Consider the following 22,671-nt stretch of genomic DNA (forward strand, 5'->3'; position numbering starts at 1 on the left):
AAAGCTCAGGCTGCCTGGGATAGATTCATAGGATACTGAGTCAGGCCTTTGGTTTATCTAGCTCAGTATTTTCTACTTCACGGACTAGCAGTAGCTCTCTACAATTTCATGAAGGAGTCTCTCCCACCCCTATGTGGAGATGCTGGGGACTGAACCTAGGACAGCCACGGATCCACCACTGCCTAGGGGTTGTTGTTGTTTACAGAGCACTACTCACATACTAGGAACAGAGGACCTGTGATCTACTTTAGACAAGAGAGAAAGGGGACAGCCACTGACCAAGTGAGCAGAAGGGAAGGACCCCCTTTTATTTTGCATTCCTGATTATTTGTGCTTACAATGGTATTGTGGTGGTCTCACGAGGTTCTGCTTTCCATACTGTTTGCACCTGCAAAAGTTTTTTGGACTGCTTCATTTCCAGTCGGTGCATGTCCCATAACTTTCTGCTGAAATCCGGCAACTTTCCATACCCCAAATATTCCGGCTTATTTTTTTGCCTCGCTTTTTGCATGGCCATGATGTGGCGACATTGGTGAATTATTACAGGATAACTCATCATTGGTGAATTATTACAGGATAACTCATCATTCAGACAGATGTGTGGATGGGTCCAGTTTATACCCACCGCCAGCAAACTATGGTTGCATCGGTGTTGCAGTATACGCTGCAAAAAAACACCAAGCACCAGTCTGGAGTGGCCCTCTTGAACGCTGGTGGAGAGGCAGGGCAGGTACCTTCAGCTTGAGGCTGCCAGCCACCCTGACAATCTCCCCACCCCACCCCAAAAAACCTGGCACCCTCACAAAGCCTCCCCACAAAAACTGGGATCAGTGCCTGAGGAATGGCTCATTAGCATCTCATCTGCATTCACCACAGTAACGATTCCATTCCCCGAATGTTTAGGCAAAATTCTATTCCATTTCCGTAAGAGCACCAGCTTCTATCCCTTAAGAAGGTAGGTAGGAGGAGGAGGAGAGGAAGGGAGGGAGCTGTGATGCTATCCGGGTTCCGCAAATAACCAGCCTCAAATAACCAGCCCTCTGGAGCTGGAGATAAAGGGCAGGAGACGGCACTCACTCTTCCCTTCCCTTCCCACCACGAATATCCTTTCCTTCATCAGAATAATTCCACTGCTAATCCAGGGGAGAGAGAGAGAGAGAGACTCTGATATTGCTAATGTAGAGAACGCAGAGAACAGGGCCTGCGGATTTGCGGCATTTTCTCCAACATTTCATATTATTTATAAATAAAATATTGGCTCCAGAATTTGTTTTCTTCTTACTCTTGGTTTGGTGTTTTGTTTTTGTTTTTTTAAATCACCCATTTCTATTTTTTATATATTCAACATACTCGTATGAGCCATCGTGTGACCTTTATTTTGTTTAAACTAAATGGTTGCATATAATTTAAAATGATAAAATAACAAATACAAGCAAACTCAGCGTTAATATCTGCAGAAAGAAACCAATGCAACAGCAAAGCAATAATATCTAGCAGAAATAACCAACTGGGGAAAAACAAAAACTGCATCAGTAACATGCTGGAAGTCCTGGGCAAGCATAAAAACTCTGCCTAGCACTGGAAAAACCTCAAAATTGTATGTGATGCAAGGCGGGACCCCCCCCCCCCGGAAGGCTTTCCACACATGGGGTGCCACAGCCACAACTGCCCCGCCCCCCACAATCCACCTGCCTAACTTCAGAAGACAGGGGACTTAGAGGTAGGTCTCTGGAGAAAAACGTGAAGCTCATCATCACTTAGCTGGTGAAGCCCTGAGTACTTTCCAGTCACAGGAAGCTGCATTCTACTGAGTCAGGCTGGCAGTCCATCTAGCTCAGTATTTGTTTGTCTTTAAGGTGCCACAAGACTCTTAGTTGTTCTGAGTGGCAGCAGATTTCCAGCGTTTCAGACGGAGTTTTCCTAGCCTCACCTCAGTCCTCATGATATTGAATAAGAGCTGATTTCAATAGGAACATTGGAAGCTGCCTTCCAATCGTAACAAGCGGCAATCCACAGAAAAAAACTGAATGGTGTTTGCTCCAGTTCAGCAGTAAAGTGCAGGTTTCCCCAGGTAAGCTGCCAGGACAAATAATAATAATAAACACCATTTGGACACGGAATTCTAAAGTCTGCACCTGTGCCTAGAAACGCGGCACAGAAGGAAGTCAGAATGAGTCCTGAGTCAGACCATTGGTCCATCTAACTCTGTATCATCTTCATTGGCTAGCAGTGGCTCTCCAGAGTTTCAGACAGGGCAGTTTTTCTCTGCCCAAGCTACAGAAGCTAGGGGTTGAAACTGGGTGTGTGTGCTGTACCACTGTGTGACAGCACTTTCTGAACTCAAAAATAATGCATACATACCCCTGTCCCTTTTGCATTCTGTTTTAATATGAGCTAAAAGAACAAATGCTTTGGTGAGCTGGACTCAATGATATTTCGCCCACAAGACATAGGAGAAGAAGGAAGTGATCAGAGTTGGGTCTGTCTTCACCACAGGCACTGTGTTCTGGCTCAGGGACACCAAATGGTGACTCCAGCATGCAGTGTTTCAACCTCCCACTACAGGCAGTGAATGGCACCGGTCTGCCGCCTGCTTTGCCTGCTCAAGAAACTGGCATTACTCCAGGTGTAGCGACCCTGTGCTTGTCTCCTCTCCCCTTCTCTATAATGTCTACACTATGTTTAGGCTACAGTTCTGCGCACACTTAACTTGTCAGTCAGCTCAGCCAAGTACACCAGTGGGACTCACAACATGCCTAGGATTGCACTGTGAATTTGCAAAACAGCTTACAGTCTTTGTTCGACTCTCCTGAGGCCACAAGTAAGTCAGTGGCAAAGGTGGTTGGACTTGGATCTGATGTCCAGGGCTGGCTGGCCCAAGGCATTTTGCTGTCTGAAGCAAAAATGGCACCTCACCACTCCATGAAAAAATCTAACTTGCCTGGTAGCTGAATCTTATTTTGACACTGGTGATAGGATAGGGTCCTCCACTTGCACTGAGCACAGCAGAAAGACTGCACGGTACATCCATCTGTGTTCAATCCCTGGCCCTCAAGATATGCTGCAAGAGGTAGTTGCCTCGCTCTGCCTAAGAATATGGCCAGCCCTGTGAGTGGCTCATTTCGAAGCTTCCTTTCCACTATCCCTGAACTTGATATCCCACTCATCTTGAATGTCTGCTTTTCCTCCCATGTGTTCCACAGGTGGACCGATCAGAGGTCATCAGAAGCAACCTGAACCCCATCTTTGCCAAAGTCTTCATGGTTGACTATTACTTTGAGGAGGTGCAGAAACTGCGGTTTGAGGTGTATGACATTCATGGCCACAGCAGCATTGGGACCCACGATGACGACTTCTTGGGTGGCATGGAATGCACAGTGGGCCAGGTAAGGAGGGGCAGGTGCCGCCTCATGAGGTTGGCACAAACAGTGGTAGCAGAACAGAACAGCTCTCCTTTGCTCCAAATGAGAGAAAGAGAAAGAGCTGCAGGGCCAATTTGGGAGCCAACAAAAAGGCCCAGTCCTTGGATCAAGCTAGTTCAGCATTGCATTGCATTGCATTGCATTGCATTGCATTGCATCTATATCCCACCTTTTCTCAAAGGAGCTCAAGATGATATATGTGGTTCTCCCTGTCCTTGGACCAAAAATTTGCTGAGGATTGCTTGGAAGAACGTGAATTGAGCTGTGCAATGAATGTGAACTGAACTAATTCATTTTGCAAAGGGACAAATGTGAACTGGGTTCAGTTCCCTTTGAGATATGCTGAAGCTGAGTTCAAACAAGTCCCGTTTAAAAATGGACTTTCCGAATTCTGCAAAGACCTGCCATCCACTTTCCTGCTGCAGCTTGTCCACAGTGATTGCCCCTTAAAAGCAAGAAGCAGCATGCAGACTGGAGCTCTCCACTCTCTTTCGCCATGGGATGATTGCCAGCCATTGCCAGCCTCCTGTGGCTTTGCTGTGTGGCTCATGTGCAAAAGCACTGATGAGCAAGTATCTTGAGGCTCTGAGCAGCTTCCACGGGTCTGCCTGCTGAGTCTCCCCCACACCCAGCATGCTGCAGGATTCCCCCTCATTGTGCTTTTTTGTCAGGCAGAACCATTGTGTGACTCACCTATTTTGGTCCCTGAGCCAGTGCTGAGATCATTTCCCATTAAAAAAAACCATAAGAAGAGCCTGCTGCATCAGGCCAATGGCCCATCTAGTCCAGCATCCTGTTCTCACAATGGCCAACCAGATGTTTGTTGGAAGACCACAAGCAGAAAGTGAGTGCAATAGCACTCTCCCCATTTGTGATTCCCAGCAGCTGCTATTCAGAAGCATTACTGCCTCTGACAGGGGAGGTAGGGCATAACCACCAGGGTTAGTAGCCATTGACGGCCTTATCCTCCATGAATTTGTCCAACCCTCTTTTAAAACCATCCAAGTTGGTGACCACCGCTGCCTCCTGCACTGCCTCCATAACTATGCACTGCATGTCTATGTCTATGCTCTGGTAACGTCTAGGTTAGGTTACAGAAACGTGTTATATGTGGGACTGCCTCAAGCTCCATCCTGCACCCCAATATGCCAATAGGCTCCAACACTCCTTCCAAGTGAAGCATGGAGAGTGTAAAAATGCATGAGGAGTGGTATACTGGGGCCCTGCAGAGCAGAGATAGAAAGAGGTGACTCTTGCTAGTGATCCAAGTCAAGCATCAATGGGAAGCTGTCTTGTGGGATATACTAACTTGTGGGATTGCCTGACCCCCATAGTGCCCACTTGACCACTTCAGCCTGTTATAGATGCTATATAATAATCATTTCTCACTTGTAAGAAAATTGAAATTCATAGAATCACAGAGTTGGAAGGGCTCCTGAGTGTCACCCCATTAAACTAAGTCCTGCTCAGAATCCAGCCATTTAAATTAATGAACCAAAGTAAGTCATGTCCATTAACTTCAATGGGTCTACTCCAGAGTAGGAGTAGTGTTGAATTTTAGTATTTCAGTGTGGCAGCACCTACACTTTGGAGCTCCCTGTCTATTGACATCAGGCAGGCACCTTCTCTATGTACTGCTTTCAACACCATCTTAAAACATTATTCTTGAGGCAAGCCTATCCAGACACACAGATGTTGACGTGTTTTGATTTCTTTTTAACTTACTGTTCATTTCCATTATCTTTTAAAGGTTTTTGATTGATTGCTTTTAACAGATTTTTCGTGTTCATTTTAACATTTGTTGGGAAGCGCCTTGAGTTTTATTACAACCAAGCAGCACAGAAAACATGGTCAAATAAACAAATCTTTTCTCTCTGCCCTCCTTTGCAGATTGTGGCCCAGAAGCGGGTGACCAAGCCTCTGTTCCTGAAGTACGGGAAGTATGCGGGCAAGTCCACCATTACGGTGAGCAGCTCGGTCACAGAAGCGGAAGTTTTATGACAGCCTTCTGGCCTCCATGGTCTGAGGCCCTGTGGGGATTATGGGTTTGTTTTGGTGGTTTTGGTCTTGTTTTTATTAGGTGTTTTATGTTTTTATTTTGTATTTTTATGCGGTGAACCACCTGAGATCTTCAGGTGAAGGGTGGTATACAAAGTTAATAAATAAAATCTATTCAAGAATGGCTTCTGACTGGCTTCCCTCTTGAACCTCCGCCCCACAACAGGTGACGTCAGAAGAGATTTCTGGGGACAATGGTTTTGTGGAACTATTCTTTCGAGCGAAGAAGCTGGATGACAAGGTAGCGGGGGGCACAAAGGACCTTCTCTCTCTCTCTCTCTCTCTCTCTCTCTCTCTCTCTCTCTCTCTCTCACACACACACACACACACACACACACAGCAAGTGGTTGAACCTTCCATTTTTTAGCCACATTCTTTTGGGAGGGCTGGCTCTGGGGTGTTTATTGAAGCACCCATGGGCGGAGGGGAGCCAACAACACAATACATCTAATTAATTACTGTATTATTAAGGACATAAGAAGAACCCTGCTGGATCAGGCCAATGGCCTGTCTAGTCCAGCATCCTGTTCTCACAGTGGCCAACTGTATGCCTGTGGGAAACCTGCAAGCAGAATTCAGGCATGAGAGCAGGACACTCCCATCCTGTGATTTCCAGCAACTGATATTCAGAAGCATTACTGCCTCTGGCTGTGGAGGCACAGCATAGTCAGCATGGCTTGTAGCCTTCGACAGCCCTCTCCTCCATGAGCAGCAGCAGCAGCAGCAGCAGCAACAATAATAAATCACCTGACATCAAGATCATGGGACTCATACCCTCCCTCCCCACAGGATCTCTTCAGCAAATCAGATCCCTTTCTGGAGATCTACCGGATCAATGATGATGGGAGTGAGCAGCTGGTTCACCGCACAGAGGTAAGAGTGTCCAGTGGAGGCCAAAAGGTATAATTCCCCAACACTTTCACTCCAGGCCAATTGACTTGAGAACCCAGAGTGGAAGAGAAAATGAGGGTTCAGATCAAAGTGTGTTGCTCCTTTATCGTAGGCTCCCAGTATTCATCTTTGAGCTGGTCCTTCTAAAATCCTGGGGACGAGCAGTGACACCTCTTTTACGCCTGAGAGGCAATTGGAATGCCCTGAATCATGTGTTTATTTACTGGAATTCCACAAGGGCCTTAGATAGAGATACAGGGAAAAACCCCATGTCCACAGAAGCAGGCTATAAAAGCACTACTATCCTTAAGAAAACCATAATAACACTACCAGAAGGAGAGAGAAAAGCAGAACTGTGCATTCTAAAGGGAGTGGGGGAAGCCACAACAGGGAAATAAACCTGAAACTTAAATGTAGAAAGAGACCACAGTAGTTTACCCTTCAAACTACCATTCCTAGGGTTCTGTGGGAGGACGCCTGCCATACACTTCAAATGTATGGTGTGGATATGACCTCTGATTAGATGAGCCTCCAGGTGAAGGGAGCCAAGGATAGGGGCAGCCCCCTGAGAAGGAAAGTCCACTCCGTAAGACTTTGCTGTCAATAATCACCAGCCCTCTCCTGCCTGTGCTTTGCAGTTTGTCAAGAACAACCTGAGTCCCGTGTGGGAGCCATTTAAAGTCTCACTGAACTCTCTGTGCAGCTGTGAGGAGAAGCGGAAGCTGAGGGTAAGTCCAAAATGGGAAAACGGGGGAGCCTGTGACTGGACAGCACACTCAGCAGGGAGGCTGACCGTGCCAGTAGTGCAGGGGTGAATTCAGAAGTGCAGGGTCCCTTCATGATAGTCGCAGCAATACCCCCTTACTGCCATGCCCCCTTCTAAGATTATGCAAGCAATAATTTTTTAATTATTAAATAACAATCATTAGGGATGCATTGCCATGATCAGTACAGATTTCCATGTGCTGCCTTCCAGTGAGATCTGTAATTTAAGTTGACGGAATATGCGCAACTTGCGGGTTTAACATATAGAATAAGAGAGCAAGAAGAACATACATTTAAAGAAGGTTGGAAAACACTTCTTGAGTATATGGAAAATAACTGTACAGTGGAAAACGCTGGCAGCATTAAGATAAATTCAACAGAGTAAATAATTTTAGATGGATGTAATAGTAGAAAAATGATTGGGATAGTTATTGTAAAATATGCAGGGATGTAAGAGATGCAAAATGAACCGTGGAAAGAGAAGAAGGGAAGTCACTGGATATGTTAAAGTATGTAAAGTGTGTGTGTGTGTGTGTGTGTGTGTGTGTGTGTGTGTGTGTGTGTAATATGAATGAGAGATCTACTATTTTCTGTCCACATAAATAGGCAAATGATCTAGAGTGCTCTAATATCTAGTTGTGGTTTCCATGAAGTTTCATTGTACATAGCAGAACATGTACATATTCTCTTGAAAGGAAAGCAACTTGTGTTTCAGTGTTCCAAAAGGCTTAGCTCTGGAGCATCAAGAACCATTGCCACTCCCGCCTCCTCTGTGTTTTTCCTGTGTGCCTTCTCCAGAGTGACCCTAGGAGCCAATCCTTAGTGGAAGACTCGCCTCCTTTCACTCTGATTGGCTCCAATCAGCACAAAGGGTGAGAAGGCTACTTCTCAGTGGCTAAATTGCTCCCCTTTCATGCTGATGGGGCAGCTCTAGGATGCTGGAGACTGGAACTCTGCTGGGACCCTGCTGCAGAAAGCGTAATGGATCTTCGACCCTTGCCCCCAACCATGGACCATTACACCACTGGGCCTTGCAGCAGAAGGGACCTTGCCCACCCTTTCCACGTACTAAGCACCTCTCTCTTTTTCTCTCTCTTTCTCTCTCTCCGCATTCAGTGCGTCGTATTTGACTATGACTCCCGGGGCAAACACGACTTCATCGGAGAATTTTACACCACCTTTGAGGAGATGCAGAAAGCAATGGGGGGCAACAAGGTTGGTGTGTGAGAGAGTGTGAGAGAGTGTGAGAGAGGCCCATGTGACAGCCCACCATGCGCTTGTAATGGACAAGAGTTCCCCCTCTCATTTTGGAGGGCCCTTGGGGAAGACATGCTCCATGGGGTCCCCTCTGCCATTGAGCCAACTCATCCCGGCAGAAGGGCTCTTTTCAGTGGGGCCCTGCTGGGGTGGGGACCCTTGGTAGATGCCTAACCATGCCATCCCTTGGCACCAGCCCTTCCCACCCACTTTCCCTTTCGTTGTTCTAGATGGCTTAGTGTGAGCATACCCTGGGGAAGATGCCTCAAGGGTTGCCATACTACACACAGTCAGGTTCCCCTTTCATTCAGACCTTACCTGGTCCCAGCTGAACACAACATGTGTCCAGCACCAGGTGTTGTGATCTCGCTTGCTCAGAGCCCCCACTTGTCTTGATGGAGCTTGCAAGGGAGACACCTGGTATGGGAAGGGAACACTTTCATTTCCCAGCAGTGCCTACCTCTCATAAGGTCAGCATAGCTGCTCACCTTTGCTTCTCCTCCCCAAATCAGATCCAGTGGGATTGTATGAATCCGAAGTACAAGCTGAAGAAGCGAAACTACAAGAACTCGGGTGTGGTCATTCTCTTAGACTTGAAGGTGAGTTGTGTGGTGGGGAGGGTTGTACACAATATGGGAGAGTTTTCCTCTGAGAGAAGAGGTTGCCCAGTGTCTGGGCAGGGGAGGGGGAAATCTACACGGGTAGGGATAGAAGGGTAGAAAGACATCTTTGCAACCCAGCAGAAACACTGAGTCTTCTGCTGCTGGCTACCCCTTCACTCCCCCAGTCTGGCTGCGTCAGTTTGGTAATATCAGAGAGTAGGGATGAGGAAGAAACTTGAAACTTGACTCAGTTTGCATGGGGAACTGACCCCATTTACACAGTCCCAAACAGTAAGCCAGGGGTCCCCAGACTTACCGAGCTTCGGGCCGGTGCCCGCCGCGCCGACTGCGCGGCGGGCTGGAGGGTAGGGGAGGGTGCGCGCAGCGGGCCGGAGGGCGGGGGAGTGCGCGCCCCTGCACGTGCGCATGCGCACACGGTCAGAAAAAACCGCCGAAAATCGCTTGTGCACATGCGTATGGGCCTCCCCCGACCCGGAAGTGCACCGGAAATGACCTCTTCTGGGTCGGGAGAGGCCCATACGCTTGCGCACAAAGGATTTTCGGCGATTTTTCCCCCCGATTTTGAAGATCACCGCCGCGCCGCGCGCCGTAAGAGCGGGTGGCGGCAGTGGGTGGCGGGGGGCGTCGCGGGCCGGATTGGGAGGCCAATTGGGCCACATCCGGCCCGGGGGCCGTAGTCTGGGGACCCCTGCAGTAAGCAGACTAATTCACAGCCATCTTCGAAATTCACAGTTCTGAGAATTTTGTAAAGTACTTCTCCAAACAAGTAAGGTGTTCAGAAATAATGTACATCTAAAAGAGTAAAGCATGCATATAAATGCATATGATAGTGAAAGTAACATACAAATATGCATTACATATGGGGAAATTGCTTTGGGAAAATGTGTACTTTTGGCAAAACTGCATACAGGGTTGTATATATTGGGAGAAATTAACACTGAAATGCTGATGAAAACTTTTTTAAAAAAACAACAACAACCAACTGATGTGGAATTGCAGAGAACTGTATTTAAGATTGGAAAAAAAATGAGAAATGGAGAGAAAGCAAGATGGAGTATATTTGCCCATCTCTGACTGGGAATTTCTCCAGATCTTTCCCCTCTGGAATCTGGTGGGTTGCTGTGCTGTAAGCAAGGCCAGGTCCTTCCAGGTCCTCATTGAATTCTCTGCCCCCCCCCCTCTAACTGGATGTGCAGCCTTAATGGCTGCCTCCTCATGCCTGGAAGACTGCAGGAGGAAGGAGGGTGTGCCTATCCATAGCATTGGCTAACACACTCTTTGTCTGAAAGATTCACAGGGTCTACTCCTTCCTGGATTTCATCATGGGTGGTTGCCAGATCCATTTCACGGTGAGTAGCAACGCTTGCCTTCCCCTGCTGCACAGTGAACCCATTCTAGCCTCTACTGAACATCATTGGATGGTTTGGGTTTTTAAGGCAAGTCTTCTGATGAGTGTGTGTCTTTCACTGGAGGCCAGTCCATTAGGGCAAATGGGGCACTGCCCCAACAACCTCAGTCTATGCTCAGCCATCCCCACCTGCCTGCCTTCTTACTTCCAACCAGTCCTATCAGCTTCTTCCACCTCAATTACAAGGGTTGTCCATGTAGAATTCAGCAGGGAGAAGGAGGATGGGGACAAAACTAGAGCTAGTTGGCTCTGTTTGCCATTGGCTCTGGTGCCACCTAATGTTGGGCTCCCTCCCTTCCGCCCTACCAGTCTAAATGGGCACCAGCGAGCCCTTTATATCTCCATACGTGAAGCAGCAACATCCTGCCTTTTCACATGCTGCAAATCCGTGGGAGCCTGTCACTGTCCTGGACCGCCATGCTTGTTCGAGGTTCAAAAGCATGTTCCACACATTGCAGTAGAACAGAAATACAGAAAACCCTCCAAACACTGCATATGCTCAAAGGCAGTGTAGATCTCAGCAAAGATACTAGGCTTGTCAGCTCTCCTCCATATGGGGATGTCACTTCCCTGGTTGCTGTCGCTAACACTGTTGTAGGATACAGGCTTAGGGTATGCTTTCTGCACACATGTGCACACAGACAGCCTTGCCTTAGCAGGCCAGCTTGTCACGTGCAAATCAACCACAGGCTTGGCCAGGCAGTTTTGCAAATGGAGGCTTCTTCAGTGATCCTCCCCCAGGTCTTGGTGAGATGCCAGGTGGGCATGTGTGGGGAGCAGCTCCTTTTCCTCCTCGGGCTTTCACAGTCCCTGCTGCCAGGCCTTCACTGCAGCTTCGCACAGATTTTTCTCCCTTGAAAACAACCAGTGCCCAGATTGCGTTTTGAAAGAGCAACTCTCCTTCTTGGAGTGAGTCAGATCCTAGAACATTCAAGGAACAGATTGCTGGCTCTCAGCCTCTCCGCTCGCTGGGATACGAGCTGGGAACGATCCCAGGAATTAGAGGCTCGCCATGTCTGGAGGTGCCAAGGCCTGTTGCTTGTTGGTGCCACGACGTAGAGGCGAACAGCAGAAATGGTATCAGCAGGTGGCACAAAGCTGAGCTGTGCTTGGTGCTGCCCCTGGTGTGCAAAATGGGAAAGCGCACCAAGATGGCACTCCTCCCTTTGAGTCCAAGTCTAGGAGCAAATGCCAGTTTTCAGGAGATATCAGGTTGGGATGGATCCATTCAGCTACTTAGCAAGGGGAGGAGAAGGAATCATAGAACTGTAGAGTTGGAATGGATCTAGTCCAACCCCCTGCAATGCAGGAATCACAACTAAAGAATCCCTGGCAGATGGCCATCCAACTTCTGCTTCAAAACCTCCCATGATGGAGAGTCCACCATTTCTGAGGCAGTCCGTTCCACTGCCTAATAGCTGTTGCCATCAGTAAGTTCTTCCTAAAGTTTAGTTGGAATCTCCTTTCTTGTAATTTGAATCCATTGGTTCAAGTGCTACCCTCTGGAGCAGCAGAAAAAAAGCTTGCTTCATCTTCCAAGGAAGAGAAGAGGCTCATTGCTCTGGGCCCCTCCTTTCACATCCACAGTCAGAAAATTGCTTGGCTAAATAGCAACCTTCTCCAACCTGGTGCCTTCAAGGTGTTTTGGACAAGAACTACCATCAGGTCCAGCCAGCACAGCTGTGTTGTCTGGGGCTGCTGGGAGTTATAGGGTGCTTCACTACCGTGTGGGAGGAATATAAGTGAGTGCCTACAAGGAAGCTTAAGTTTGGGCAGTGGATTAAAGCACCCTAACACAACAAATCCACTTTAGAAAAAGAAACCCTCTTTTCTCAATTAGGAAAGTTACAGGAAAATGCATTGAAAAGTATGGAATGAATGAATGATCAATGGGAGATGCATAACTGCTATGTGAGCAAATCAGGATGAATGCAAGATGAATGCTTTATGCCTCATTGGAAGGGAACTCAGGGTAGGCAACCTAAGGCCCAGGGGCTGGATCCGGCCCAAGCGCCTTCTAAATCTGGCCCACGGACAGTCCGGGAATCAGCATGTTTTTACATGAGTAGAATATCTCCTTTTATTTAAAATGCATCTCTGGGTTATTTGTGGGGCCTGCCTGGTGTTTTTACATGAGTAGAATGTGTGCTTTTATTTAAATTGCATCTCTGGGTTATTTGTGGGGCATAGGAATCCATTCACCCCCCCCCCAATAGTCTGGCCCACCACATGGTCTGAGGGACGGCAGCCCACGGCTGAAAAAGGTTGCTGGCCCCTGGAACCATTAGTGTTGAACCTGGGAGCATGGGTGTAGCCAAGATTTGTGTGGGAAGGGGGGCAGGACTGAGCTATCTGCAATGCAATTGGTAGTTACTGTAAGTATTTTTTATTTATTTACTTGATGGGAGGCAGCTGTGCCCCACCCCCGCGCTGGCTATGCCCATGCCTGGGAGAGACCAAGGTTCAAATCCTCACTCAGCCATGAAGTTCACTGGGTGACCTTGGGCCTCTCAGCCTAACCTACCTTGCAGGGTTGTTGTGGGGATTAAATAAGGAAGGGGAAGAACCATATCCACCACCCTGAGCTCCCTGAGAAAAAGATGGGATATAAATGTGATAAATAAATAAATTAGTAGTTCCCCGCAAAGAAATCTGAAGGAATGCTCAGTAAGGACTGGGTCTATTCTAAGCTCCGTGTCAGCTTTGTTTGAACAAGTCAAGATGAAAGCTCAATAAACGGGAGTCATTGGCGGAGCTGATAGTCAGAAACATCGGCTGGCCGGGTGTGCATGCTGAATTGGGGAGGCTTTGCCAGATATTTCAGGGTTGCTCCAAACTCTCCTTGTAAAACTGCTAAGCACTGCAGCTGGATTGGAGATAGAGTGAGGATCTTAGCAGATCTTCCTGGTTCTGCCTTGTTGAGTGGGAGGTGGCCCATCGTCAAGGCTACCACCTTCAAGCCTACCACTTTGGGATTTATCTGCCTCCTGCTAACTCGCTTCTGGTTTTGACGGGTCTATTCTCATAAACCTGCAAACGGCAGGCCTGCATCACTGCATGAACGGTTTATTTCAACCCAATAAACGCACTTGGAGCTCCTGTTCTTTTCTCGGCTGAGAGAGGTGTGAAAGCGGAGAACAAGTGGGAGAATGAGGCGGCTGCTTTGTTAAGGCAAATACAAATTGTTGTGACTTTCCTATCAGGCATCTGTGAGAAGGGCGATCTGGTTGCCCTGAGGCAGTTCCTGGCTAGACAAAAGTCTTGTCACAAGAGTGTCAGTTGCAGGCATTTTGTTTCCATGGGAACTAATTGTTAGAACATTTTCTGGGTGTGTGTGCAAAAGACAGAACTCCCCACCCGCAGCAAAGGGGTGTTTTAATCTAGGTGTCTGTCTTGTAAAAGAAGAACAGACTGTAGCTTGAGTGAAACTGAGAGAACGAAGCAGGGAGATGCTCTTGTAAGCATCTTAGTGGGTTGCCTGTCTGCATTGAGATCTGATGTGGGGACTGTGGACTTTGGCATGTTTAAACCAAAACAAGAGGATCTGTAACATTTCAAGGTAGTTTGGACTCCCACCATCCCCAATCACCCTGTCAGACCATCACAAATCAAAACATGAATGGCTGTTTGTTTCTGATTCAGCGTTAAATACCATGTTTTCCTTGGAAAAGTGGGGGGGGGGGGGACGACAACACTCGGACATGGAACTTTTTCTGTGCCTAGAAAACGTGTGGCAAAAGGTAAGTGTGGATGGGAGGTTATCCAAGAGGATAGTTTGGCTAGCCAAGTGGAGGATCCTCCTGTGTTATATTCCCTCTCTGCTCTTCTGCCTTCCAGGTGGCCATTGACTTCACAGCTTCCAACGGAGACCCCCGAAACAGCTGCTCCCTCCACTACATCAACCCCTACCAGCCCAATGAATACCTGAAGGCATTGGTAGCCGTGGGGGAGATTTGCCAAGACTATGACAGGTGACCCGATGTGTCTTGGCTCCTACTCTTGCTTCCTGAGCAGACCTGAGCCCCCTCACCTCTTACTCAACAGCCCTGCCCAAGGACATCTGGGCTGGGGTGGGGCAGAGAGAGTAGGGCAGGAACAGCCATAACATCCATGTGTTGAGGTGGGGGGAAGAGGAGACTGGGGGCTTGGAGTTGACAAGTCTGCCTCCTCTTTCAGCCAAGCTTGTAGAAGGATGATGATTTTGGACTCCAGCTCCCATCAGCCCCAGACAGCATGGCCAGGGTTCAGGGATGATGGGAGTTGTAGTCTGGCAGCACCTGGAGAGCCACCAGTGCTCTACTCCTGCTGTAGCATATTCATCAATGTACTTGGTATAACAGAGTCACCCCCTGCAATGAACACAACTGTCTCTTGAAGAACATGGTCAGGACCAAATGAGATGTGGTCTTAGATGTATCTTCAGTTAATTATTTTATTGCTTTAGATCCTGCCTTTCATCCATCATCGAACCTAAGGTAGTGTACAGGTAGTTCCCAGTGCATCCAGACACTGACCAGACACGGACCTTCTTAGTTTCAGGAACATGGGGGTGGCCTCTAGTGCCTTTGGACTATACCCTTAATGTGCACACTTTTTAAAAATAATGCAGAGAGCTGATGGGTGGGTGGGGCTGATCATTTTCCAGATCTGAACAAGTGAGGAGTTTAGCCCTTTCCTCATCTGCTGAAGTGTGTGGCACTGTGGTCTAAACCATTGAGCCCCTTGGGCTTGCTGATCGGAAGGTTGGCAGTTTGAATCCGTGCAACAGTAGTGAGCTCCTGTTGCTCTGTCCCACCTTTTGCCAACCTAGCAGTTTGAAAGCACACTAGTGCAAGTAGATAAATAGGAACTCCTGTGGCAGGAAGGTAAACAGTTTTTCCATGAGCTCTGGCTTCCATCACAGTGTTCCATTGTGGCAGAAGCAGTTTAGTCATGCTGGCCACATGGAAAGCTGTCTGTGGACAAATGCCGGCTCCCTTGGCCTGAAAAGCGAGATGAGCACCGCACCCCATAGTCGCCTTTGACTGGACTTAACCATCCAGGGGGTCCTTTACCTTTTTTTACCTTTCATCTGCTGTACTTCTAACAAAAGTTCCAGGTTCCACCCCAATGCAACTAGATGCTCTGGGAAAAGCCATTTTCGTCAAACTAAACTCTCCCTCAAAACCTGCTGCACTTCTGATAATTATCGCCACCCCCTAGAAGCTATTGTGTACATTTACAAAAATGCACATTAAATGAAGATGCATTTAATGGTTGCATCCAGTTTCACCTTCAGTGCTAGAACAGTTGCACAAGCAACCATTGTGTCTGCTTGGGCTGATAATGTTTCATCCCCAGCAACAAGGGAGAATGGCACACGGACATCATCTCTGTGCCACAATAATGAAGGATGATGGGGAAAACCTCTCACATGGTGAGGCTGGATGTTCTGGGCTGTCCCTGAGCATCTTCCAGAAGTGGGTGGGTGGAGGAACAGGAAAGAGGTCCCTGGTCACATCTGCACCATACTTTAAAGCCACCACACATGGCTTTCCTCAATGAATCATGGGTGCTGTAGTCCACTACTCATAGAGCTATAGTTCCCAGCACCCTTAACAAAGTACAGTTCCCAGGATAGCTTGGGGAAAGCCATCTGCTTAAAATATATGGTGTGGGTGTTACAGTGTGAATATGACCTTGGTTTCTTGGGACGCCTCTTCATGCGTTTACGGTGCCAAACCAAGAATGCAGGGAAACCACTCCAGTACACACCCTAAGACCTTGCACCCTGCTTCTCCACAGTGATAAGAAATTCTCCGCCTTAGGCTTTGGAGCCAGAATCCCACCCAATTACGAAGTAAGTGATGGATCATCTGGGAAATGATGGGGCTGGGAGGGCAAAGAGGCCGCTGGACAGGGTTGGAAATAAGGGAGGATGGGGAGGGATCAGTGCCAGAGGAGGGTATGAGAAGAAGGGGCTGGTGTTGTGGGTCCCTTTCATATACATGCTGATGTTTGTCTTTCCTGTCCTGGGCAGATCTCCCATGATTTTGCCATTAACTTCAACCCAAACGATGATGAGTGTGAAGGTAAGAAACTGACTAGGGTTGCTTTGGAGTCTTCATTCTATCACCCCCCCTCAAGCCAATGCCTGAGTCTATCAACCCCCCATCCCCCACCCCAACCCCTGAGTCCATCAGGAGTGTACTTGAACCTAGATTGGCACTTCCAGGTCTGTTTTCAGGAGAGGGCCATAGCTCAGCAGGAAGAGCCTTGGCTTTGCATGCAAAAAGTCTCAGGTTCAATCCCTGGAAGCATCTCCAGCCGGGACTGGAAAATGCTCCTGCTTGAAACCCTGGAGATTGCCTTATCACAGTGCTCCACCGAAGGCAACGGCTTCTGGCCACCCCTAACTCCAGCCTTTCCCTCTTCGTGCTAGGAATCCAAGGCGTGGTGGAGTCCTATCAAAGCTGCTTGCCCAAGATACAGCTCTACGGGCCAACTAATGTGGCGCCAATCATTTCCAAGGTAGCCAGAGTCGCAGCAGACGAGGAGAAAACAAAGGAAGCTTCCGTAAGTGGGCCACCAAGCCTGGGGCTGCAGCTCAGTTGTGGAGTGCCTGCTTTGCATGCAGGAGGCTCCAGGTTCAATCCATGGCATCTCCAGGCAGGGCTGGGAGAGTCTCCTGCCCAAGACCCAGAAGAGCTGCTGCCGGTTAAAGTGTCAGCAGTACTAAGCTAGGTGGACCAGTGGCTTCCTAGGTTCCCTGTATTTTCTCACCATAGCTCGGTAGCAGAGCATCTGCTTTGTATCCAGAAAGTACCATGTTCAGTCCTGGCATCTCCAGGCAGGGCTGGGAAAGTATCATTTCTGAAACCCTGGAGAGTTGCTGTCAGTCAGCACAGACAACACTGAGCTCACTGGTCCCTCGTCTGCCTTGGCATAAGGCAACTTCCTATGTTCTGGGATGGTTAGGATGGCAAGGCTGCTCACACCCCAGAATTTCAAGGATTTGTGTGTGAGATGAAATTTGGATGCTTCATAGCCCTGCCCCCTCACCTCGTCCTGCTTGATGGAAATCTACCGAGTGCTGGGGCTGGGGGATTTACATTCTGGAGGGTTTGCTTAGGCCATTTGCATGCATGCACGAAAGCCCTGGACAGGCTAAAGGGACTTTAACTAAATTCTCCTTCATTATTTACACACACCAAGTACTCTGGGACCCAGGGACATGCCAGTTTGGATTCTTCTGGGATCTTGTCAGCTCTTTGCTCACTAAATGTCTGAAAGCTTTGCTGCTGAGCCCATCAATTAGTGACAGTAGTTAATGTGGCGTTACGGGCCTGAGCTTCAGGTGGGTGGGTAGGGGCTGCAAATAGCCTTTCCCTGATTTGGTTTGAGCTGTGCATGAAGGATGTCAACCTGAGGGGGCTTTATTTGGGGTGGGGGTAAGCAGAGACTGTATTGTGGGCTCAGTGTGTTTGATGACGGGGAATAGCAAGCTTGGGGGTGTGAGCCCACTGCAGTTGTTGTTGGACTCCAGCTCCCAGCAATTACCAGAGCCAATATCTACGGTAAGGATGATAGGAATTGTAGGCCAGCAATTTCCAGAGGGCATAGGGACCCTCTGTGCTGGTGACCTCAAGGCTTTTATTGGTACCCTGAAAGCTGCATCTCCTCTTTGATCTTTGTGCTGCACTATCTGTTGAGCCGCCCTCCTGGTTCCCTTTTCCCTGACCCCTCATCTTTTTCATCTCTCTCCGCAGCAATATTTCATCCTGCTGATCCTGACGGATGGGGTCGTGAGTGACATGGGAGACACACGGGAGGCCATCGTCCGAGCCTCCTACCTGCCCATGTCCATCATCATCGTAGGCGTGGGCAATGCTGATTTCACTGACATGCAGGTCTTGGATGGGGATGATGGCATCCTGCGCTCCCCGAAAGGCGAGCCCGTCCTGCGTGACATTGTGCAGTTTGTCCCCTTCCGAGAGTTCAAGAATGTAAGTTGCCCTGTAATGCAGACACACTTGCATCTTCCCCCTAGTTTCTCCCGCTCTGTTAGGACAGACTTGTTTTCTCTGGTGTTGCATGCATCTCTTGCAGATTCTAAACCCAGAGTTACAGGATCACAGGGCTGGAAGGTACCCTCTTCTTAACACATCTGATAAAACTTCTCTTAGTACCAGTCCGGCTGGAATGTGTCCTTGAACTCTGATCATGCATCTCGGTTACCTGGGTAGAGGATAGAGCAGGTGTTTGTGAGCGTCTATAGAAACTAGTCTACTGATTTTTATTTCAGGAAGCCTACCCAGGCTTATGATTTAGTTCTGCCTAGTTGTCTTTAACATTTTGCTGAGTATATGTGTGCATTATCAATAATTGTTTTATGCACACCACTTAGAGGTGTTTTTTTTTAAAAAAAAGAAATATCTCACATTTTTTTAGAAATTATAAACAACACCGGTTCTAAATCCATTTACAATATACACATTATGCTCATAGTATGATAACACAATTTGCCCTATAAAATCTCTATTTCGGGGGGGGGGGGAATCTACTGTATCCAGTAAATCTACTTAATTATAAGAGACAACGAACAGAGACACCCCCTTTTTAGATAAATTAATGAATAACATTTGGCAAACTATTTAATTCCATTTCCATTATATTTCACAAACTTAAATGTCTCCCCACAATGGGCATTGTTCACAATTTTTTATTAAGTGGTTTATCCATTCCCCGCCCCCTAAATAAAAAATAAATAAATATGATTGGGTTGTAAAAAAAGAAGAAAGAAATTAGCCTTCTCTACAAAGGTAAAAAAAAAAATCACATTTATTGCTCTGCCTGCTTTTGCCCTCGAACTGAAAAGGGGTCCCCCAACCCCTGGTTTTGCAGCTGAAGAGCACAATGGTGCGGGAAGCATGATCTAGGCCACTAGCATAGACTGTGACTTGCAGTGTCTCCCCCAAAACCCTCCCAGCCCTGAAACATGAGGGGGTGGAGAGGGCTGAGTAGTGTAGGAGCAGGGCAGGACAGGCCTGCTGGGGGTTTTCTCTCTCACTTTGCCTGTTTTCTCACTCCACAGCATGTCGGAAAGGAAAATCCATAGTTGGGTATTTCTGGCAGCCGGAGGCACAAGACGCTTGGCCATTGCGAAGGCCTAATTGGGCTTGATTGTCAGTAATTTAGGCCTCGGGAGACAAGCTGTCTGTTGCTTAGCCCGAGTGAGCTGTGAGGCGAGATTAACCCTCTGGGCCCTGGCGCCAAGAGCGCCGAGAAGTGACAGGCGCTATTAGTCGAGAGAGAGAGGCAGACGTGGACCTTCTCTGCGGGAAGGAGGAGGGAGACAACTTGCCCTTCCTCAGAATGCCCTCATCCTAGCAACATTCCCAATCCTGCTCAGGAGGAGGAAGGGAAGCAGCAAAGCAGGAGCCTTCCTTCTGTGGGGGGGGGACCTTGCAAGGCTATGAGGTCTCTGCATTAGGGATTTTGGGGAGGGGCTGTAACTCAGTGGCAGAGCATCTGCTTTGCATGCAGAAAGTTCCAAGTTACAGTAAATCCCCATCATCTCCAAAAAGAGTTGGAGCCCTGGAGAACCACTGCCAGCCAGTGTAGACTAATTGGGCCCAGGATAGGTCCCTGTTTAGTTCGTTCAGTCATTCACTACAAGCTGCATCTACCTGCCCCCACTTGATGTGGCATCAGGTCTGGGGAGGATGCAGCTACAAATGAACAATTGGGAGCTTAATGTGACCTCCTAATTGTTCCTTTGCTAGCTGGGCTCCCGGTCAGTGCTGACCACCTGATCAGCACAGGCAGGGAGCTATGTTGGGATCGCCTGTACTAGGGAGCTCCCCACTGGGAAATCCCTAGTGCAGCCAAGACAGCTGGAGGAAGCAGTTTGGAGCAGAGGAAGCAGTATGGCTTCAAAAAGGACTTCAGAGGAACTCTCTGTAAACCGCACCTTTGAAGGCAAGCTCCAGACCCAGTCAGCTGATTGGCACAGGAAGTGCATCTTAAAAGGAAGCTGCTGTATCTGCCAAACAGCTGGTGACGGCCACCTCTTTTGAACTGTGGCAGGTGTCAATCACCTGTTGTCATTGTGGCACCAGGTGATTGACAGGTGGGCAGCCCTGCTCACCTGTTAAAGTTCACCCAGAGGGGCAGAATGGGTGGCAATCAGGAATCTTGCCTGCTGGTTGAATCCAGTTTTCCACTCTGGTTGTGTAGACAACACTGAGCTATGGCCTGGCTGTTTCCTAGGTTCCTAATCCTAAAGTGACAGCGCACAGCAACATGTCCTTCCAAATGGCCATTGAAATGCATTTTGATGTCAGCATCAATTCTAGATACGGGAAAGAGACCAGCTAATCTTTTCCTTCCTCTTCCTTCCAGGCCTCCCCGACTGCCCTGGCCAAATGTGTATTGGCAGAGGTGCCCAAGCAGGTTGTGGAATATTACAGCTACAAGGCCTTACCTCCCCGATGCCCCAAAGGCAGCACCCCTGACCCGACTCTGAACTCACCTTCACCCCAGTGACAAGGGCCCCCACCCCTTTGGGCCTCAGCCACATTGTCTGTCTTCCCTCCATCTGCCAGTTCCTTTCCCCAGTGAAGTAGAAGAGAGAGAAAAGGGAGCCCAAACCAGTGCCAGGGGGGGATATAAGGTTCCCGGGTCTGCAAGAAACTTTAGCCACCAAAAAGGGAGAGGAGAAGGCCAGCCTGCCACCACCACCACCACATCCCTCACATGTCCTTCTCCCAGTGGCACTATAAAAGATCAGAGCTGGCCCCTTGGAAGCGAGTGAGTTCTCGGAGGACCCATCTCTCCCAAGGGAAAGAAAAGGGCCACCACTACCCCAGGCAGAACACACTGTATGACAAATTCCCTTGTTTGGATTTGGATTTGATATCCCGCTTTATCACTACCCGAAGGAGTCTCAAAGCGGCTAACATTATTCTTTCCCTTCCTCCCCCACAACAAACACTCTGTGAGGTGAGTGGGGCTGAGAGACTTCAGAGAAGTGTGACTAGCCCAAGGTCACCCAGCAGCTGCATGTGGAGGAGCGGAGACGCGAACCCGGTTCCCCAGATTACGAGTCTACCACTCTTAACCACTACACCTTGTGTATGCAGTTTCGCCCAGGAGATACCTAAAGCTCAACGAGAAAACCCACTTCTATCTCACCTACAGAAAAGGGGAGAGAGGGCATTGGGTGGGCAACTGGCATTCCCTGTGTTGGCCATTGGGAGATGGGAGACAGGGCAGGGAAGGATGCAGAAAGCTTAATGGGTGGGGGCGGAATGAGTAGCTTTGTCCCCATATCATTCACACACACACACACACACACACACACACACACACCATTGCCCAAAAAAGGTAGTTCTGACCTTGTTTACTTCTGCTTTCCATCCAGCCCTCACCCCCAGGGTGAATATGCCTCTCTCTTCTTGGATGACACTGTGGCAAGGGAGTCTGCAGCTCCCATTTGCTTCCATGGAGAGGCCTGGTGGAAGTGGATGAGCTAGTGAAGCAGAAAGGATGGTGGAAGAGGAGAGAGGGAACAGAGGAGAGGAAATGCCTCCCCCCTTATGCTGCTGGAGTTGGTGCTGCCTTTTCCCCTTGACTGCTGGTGTGTGTTGCTGTAATAATGCCAGGTGCCCCCCACCCCATAGTTTAAGAAAGATGAGAGGAGCAAAGGCAGAGTCCCTGCAAGAACATGTCAACTGGAGAAAACCAACCCCAAACCATCCTTGATTCTCTTGACCAGCTGGAGTCCCTCAACTTTCCCTTGATGCCCAGCACCATGGGGGGGCATTGACATTAGGGGCATGGCTCTCCCTCTACATGGCACACAGGGTGTGGCCTCAGTGGACAGCTTGAGCCAGCCTTCCACAACCTCCAGATGTTTTGGACTGCACCTCCCATCACTGTTGACCATTAGCCATGCTGGCTGGGACTAATGGAAATTGTAGTCCAAAATGTCTGGAGAAATACGTGACTGAGGAAGACTGGCTTAAGAGGGTCCCCAGATACATTGCTATTGCACTTATGTCCATTTCACCATCCCATCCTGTGCATGAAGTTCATTGGGTTCCTGTGGAGGCACCATGCCCAGCTCTGCCTACTCCTCCACATGGTACGTGGTTGTCTTTCACTATGATGTTGTTGTTTGCCTAAGGTTTGCATGACAAATCTACTTGATGTACCAAAAGAGGCAGCCAAATAAAAGGATATGTTCTGTTCCCCCTTGTTCTCT

The 22,671-nt window shown here is 48.6% G+C and overlaps 1 protein-coding gene across 1 annotated transcript in view; it reads left to right on the top strand.

Moving 5' to 3' along the window:
• The window catches only part of CPNE7 (copine 7), a 33,922-nt gene extending 12,729 nt beyond the window's left edge, over nt 1-21,193 (top strand). The window contains exons 2-15 of the mRNA XM_035118586.2: nt 3,204-3,386; nt 5,313-5,387; nt 5,647-5,721; nt 6,270-6,353; nt 7,010-7,099; nt 8,253-8,351; nt 8,906-8,992; nt 10,306-10,365; nt 14,262-14,395; nt 16,209-16,263; nt 16,444-16,495; nt 16,846-16,979; nt 18,173-18,409; nt 20,808-21,193. Of these exons, the coding sequence (XP_034974477.2) occupies nt 3,204-3,386; nt 5,313-5,387; nt 5,647-5,721; nt 6,270-6,353; nt 7,010-7,099; nt 8,253-8,351; nt 8,906-8,992; nt 10,306-10,365; nt 14,262-14,395; nt 16,209-16,263; nt 16,444-16,495; nt 16,846-16,979; nt 18,173-18,409; nt 20,808-20,951 (1,509 nt within the window). The 3' untranslated portion in view covers nt 20,952-21,193. The remainder of the gene's footprint in view (nt 1-3,203; nt 3,387-5,312; nt 5,388-5,646; nt 5,722-6,269; nt 6,354-7,009; nt 7,100-8,252; nt 8,352-8,905; nt 8,993-10,305; nt 10,366-14,261; nt 14,396-16,208; nt 16,264-16,443; nt 16,496-16,845; nt 16,980-18,172; nt 18,410-20,807) is intronic.
• The last annotated feature ends 1,478 nt before the right edge of the window (nt 21,194-22,671 follow it).

Source organism: Zootoca vivipara, chromosome 6 (genome assembly GCF_963506605.1).
Source record: "Zootoca vivipara chromosome 6, rZooViv1.1, whole genome shotgun sequence".
Lineage (NCBI taxonomy): Eukaryota > Metazoa > Chordata > Lepidosauria > Squamata > Lacertidae > Zootoca > Zootoca vivipara.